The following is a 3,118-nucleotide window of genomic DNA, read 5'->3' on the forward strand; positions in this document are numbered from 1 at the left end:
CACTTACCGGATCCTCGAAATGAAACATGTAGTATGCATTTGGTAAGTGTTGGACTGAAGCCACTCTAATATCCTTCTGTTCCCAGTTGATCTTAATCCAGTACTTCAGGGCATCCACCGGGGGTCTAGCCCCATGACAGAGGCCTATCAGCGAGTGTGTGGACAGGTGATCCTGCCATGCAGCAAGTTCATCATCATCGCAGATGACGGCTCCTTCGTCATCAACATCAAAATCCCCGACCCTTTCTTCAAAGGCCGGGTTCTGAGAGAGATTAACCATAGGGTTTTCATCAAACCTGGGGGGAAAAGAAGAGTGAACATGACCTAAAAGAGTGCGACCACCTTTCGGATGCCGCATAGCCTCTGCGAAGGAAATAGGTTGACCAAGGGGACCCGGGCCGGGTTGAACCTGAGGAGAACTTTCTTGATGCTTCCCTTGGCCATCTTCAGCTTCACGTAGACCCCCAAAGCCTTTCTGATGACGAAGCAGAGGAGAGGAAAAATGGCCAAACTTTGGTGAGGACTGTAGTACACCATGAGGCCTCGTTGGAGCTTGATGCAGAACCAAGGATGAAGGGCCAGCACCATCTCTGATGGCATGTGGAGCAGGGCTTGAGCCAAATAGGACGATGTCTTGGAGAGACATCTTTGGGCAGAGCTCCCCCCTCTCAGGGGGAGGGACTTACAAGGCAGTGAGGCTCAGCAGGTGGAGCAAGAAGGGGGCGACGAGACGGAGAAGGAGGGGGCAGTGCATGAAGAAAGGCAAGCCTGCATGAACGACACCTGGGCATGCAGAGTCCCAGACAAGGCGGGAGCGTGAGAACTCCGTACTTGTTGGAAGTAGTGCTTCTTGGATACACTTCGATAGAGCTGTATAATTACACTATTTTTAGTCTTTTACAGTATAGAGTATAGTACTAGTTTGTCTCCCATTATGAGTAGATAAAATTTACTGTGCATGCGCCTGCAAGGCAAGTGAATGGTGATAATCACGTATAGTTTATCCTTAATATCATATTTTTGGAGGCCATGCTGGTAGAGTTCAGATGCTAACTAGCAATGACTGCAGCATTAGAGTGTCTGTTGATAATTATGATGGTTATGATAATGGGCTCACACTACAAATCGGTTCGCTTGCTGATTTGGCGCCTGCGTGGCATATCAGCCACGCTGGCAGTCAACAGCAGGCGAACAGATTCTACCACCTCTTTTTTCAACTGCCGAGCAAAGCGCCGCCATCAACGTCTGGGCGCCAAATCTGTCAGCGAAAATCAATGTCGCCGCGCTCGTCTGCCACTTCTTGATAGCCTTTTCTTTCAGCCGCCTGCTTGATCAGCCTCCTCGCCCTCCTCCTGGCCATGGACGCTGCGCCAGAACCTTTCTCGCGTCCCCCCCTTTCAGCCTTCCTCCCCTCGCCTGCGGCGGCAGCGTTCCTTGGTCTCCGCCTTCTCCATCCGCTGCTGTAGCAGCCTGTGCGGCCGGAACAGCCTCTGCGGCTACGAGTTCGATGAGCTTTTCAGCCGCTTTCCTGCAGGTAAAGATGGCTTCCCTTTGGCGCAAAACGTTCAACAGCAGCAGTCTGTGTGGCATGATAGCTGGAGACTCCTGGGCAGCAGAAGGAAGGGCAACACCGGTGCTGGCGCCTGGCCAGAGGAGGCCGTGCTGAGTGACGATCTCTATTACAAGCCTCCCCGGTGGAAACTATTCTTCAGGAAGCTAATGGTCGAGATAAGGAAGATGAACTGCACGAAGCCTGCTCTGCCCGGCTTCCATTACGATGCGCTCAGCTATGCCATGAACTTCGACGACGGTTGCTGGCAGCAGCAGCAGCAGCAGGGCCTCCACACAGCGAGGGCTTCCGGCCCCATTTTAATGGAAAGCTCATCCGTCATTGTCAGCGCCGCCGTCTCGTAACAATGGCATTTCCTGGTCTCAGCCCTCACCCTCGTAGCCCAAGGATATTTTCTTGTCTCCTGCGCAATCCTACACTTCGATACAGGATCCTTGCAACTTTTGCTTCCATGGCTTCTGGCAAGTTCTATTTTTGGAAAGATCGGAGGCTGCAGTTATCAGATCGTGAAGATCTAAGGGTCTTTTGGGTACCTGTTTTTAGTTTTGATCACCGCACCATGTAAAGGTTCTCGAATGCCATTGTGTGGTTTTCCTTGAATAAGCTTATAGTTAAAATAAACGTTATGGGAAGCTCCATTTCACGATGTAATTTGCTGTACAGACTGAGGCCTTTGTTGTTCAAATGTGTGTCTTGTGGGCTTGTTTTTGTTTATATTACTCTTGGTTCTGCTAGACCTGCTTCCAAGCAGGTGAGAAGGTGAAAGGTTATACATATTGCGAGGTTGTATCATTAAGTCACCATGCCATTGATCCCATCAGACGAGGGTCTTAAGTACCCCGTGCCATATAGTGCCTAGGGTCACCATGCAGTGCCGAGGGTCACTATTGTCCATGACTAGCTTTCATCAAGTTTCTTTCAAAAGCAAGATTATGCAAAGTGAAATCTTTTAAAGTTTCATGCAAAAGCAAGATTTTTCAAAGTGAAATCTTTTATGCAAACACTAATTTCTTTGTTACAACACTACCCTTGCTAAAATTTATCCCAATCTTTAGTATTCCCTCTCGTTCCTTCCGTGGGATAGCAAAGCTTTGGGGGCCTTAAATGATCTCCCCTCTGCTTATGGATGCCCCTCTTTCTCGACTCTCGAGGAGAGCGCAACTCTCGAGTCTTGGGGATGCTAACGAATGAGGGTTGAGCATTTAATTCCATGACTACTTGCTAACTTGTGTGTTGGATGAAACTCTTGTTTAGCATTATTATGTAGGTGTTTGGTTGATATGCCCAAGGTTATTGGTTCAAACCTTGCTGACTAACCCGAATGATGCTACCTTGTAATGTTGTTTGTGGGTGTGTAGGGTGTGGTGTTTGTAAAAGGGCATGCGGAGCCTTGAGAGGAGTTGATGAAGGAGTCTTGAGAAGACTTATCAACTCGAAATTAGTTGCATAATTAAAAAAAATATTATCTATGTTGTAAATAGTTTAAGGGCTGTCTCAAACATTTGTCACGTTTCATGTTTGGCCATAGGGTGAAAACCTTTGGCTATC

General features: G+C 48.3%; 1 protein-coding gene across 1 annotated transcript; it reads left to right on the plus strand.

Moving 5' to 3' along the window:
• The first annotated feature begins 1,059 nt into the window (after positions 1 to 1,059).
• LOC147639880 (uncharacterized) lies at positions 1,060 to 1,935 on the plus strand. The gene is made up of 2 exons (XM_086824107.1): positions 1,060 to 1,243; positions 1,337 to 1,935. The coding sequence occupies exons 1-2, from the start codon at positions 1,060 to 1,062 to the stop codon at positions 1,912 to 1,914; spliced, it is 762 nt and encodes a 253-aa protein (XP_086680233.1). The 3' UTR covers positions 1,915 to 1,935.
• Positions 1,936 to 3,118: the final 1,183 nt, after the last annotated feature.

This window comes from Cibotium barometz, chromosome 3 (assembly GCF_041138505.1).
Source record: "Cibotium barometz isolate CiBa-2024 chromosome 3, ASM4113850v1, whole genome shotgun sequence".
Lineage (NCBI taxonomy): Eukaryota > Viridiplantae > Streptophyta > Polypodiopsida > Cyatheales > Cibotiaceae > Cibotium > Cibotium barometz.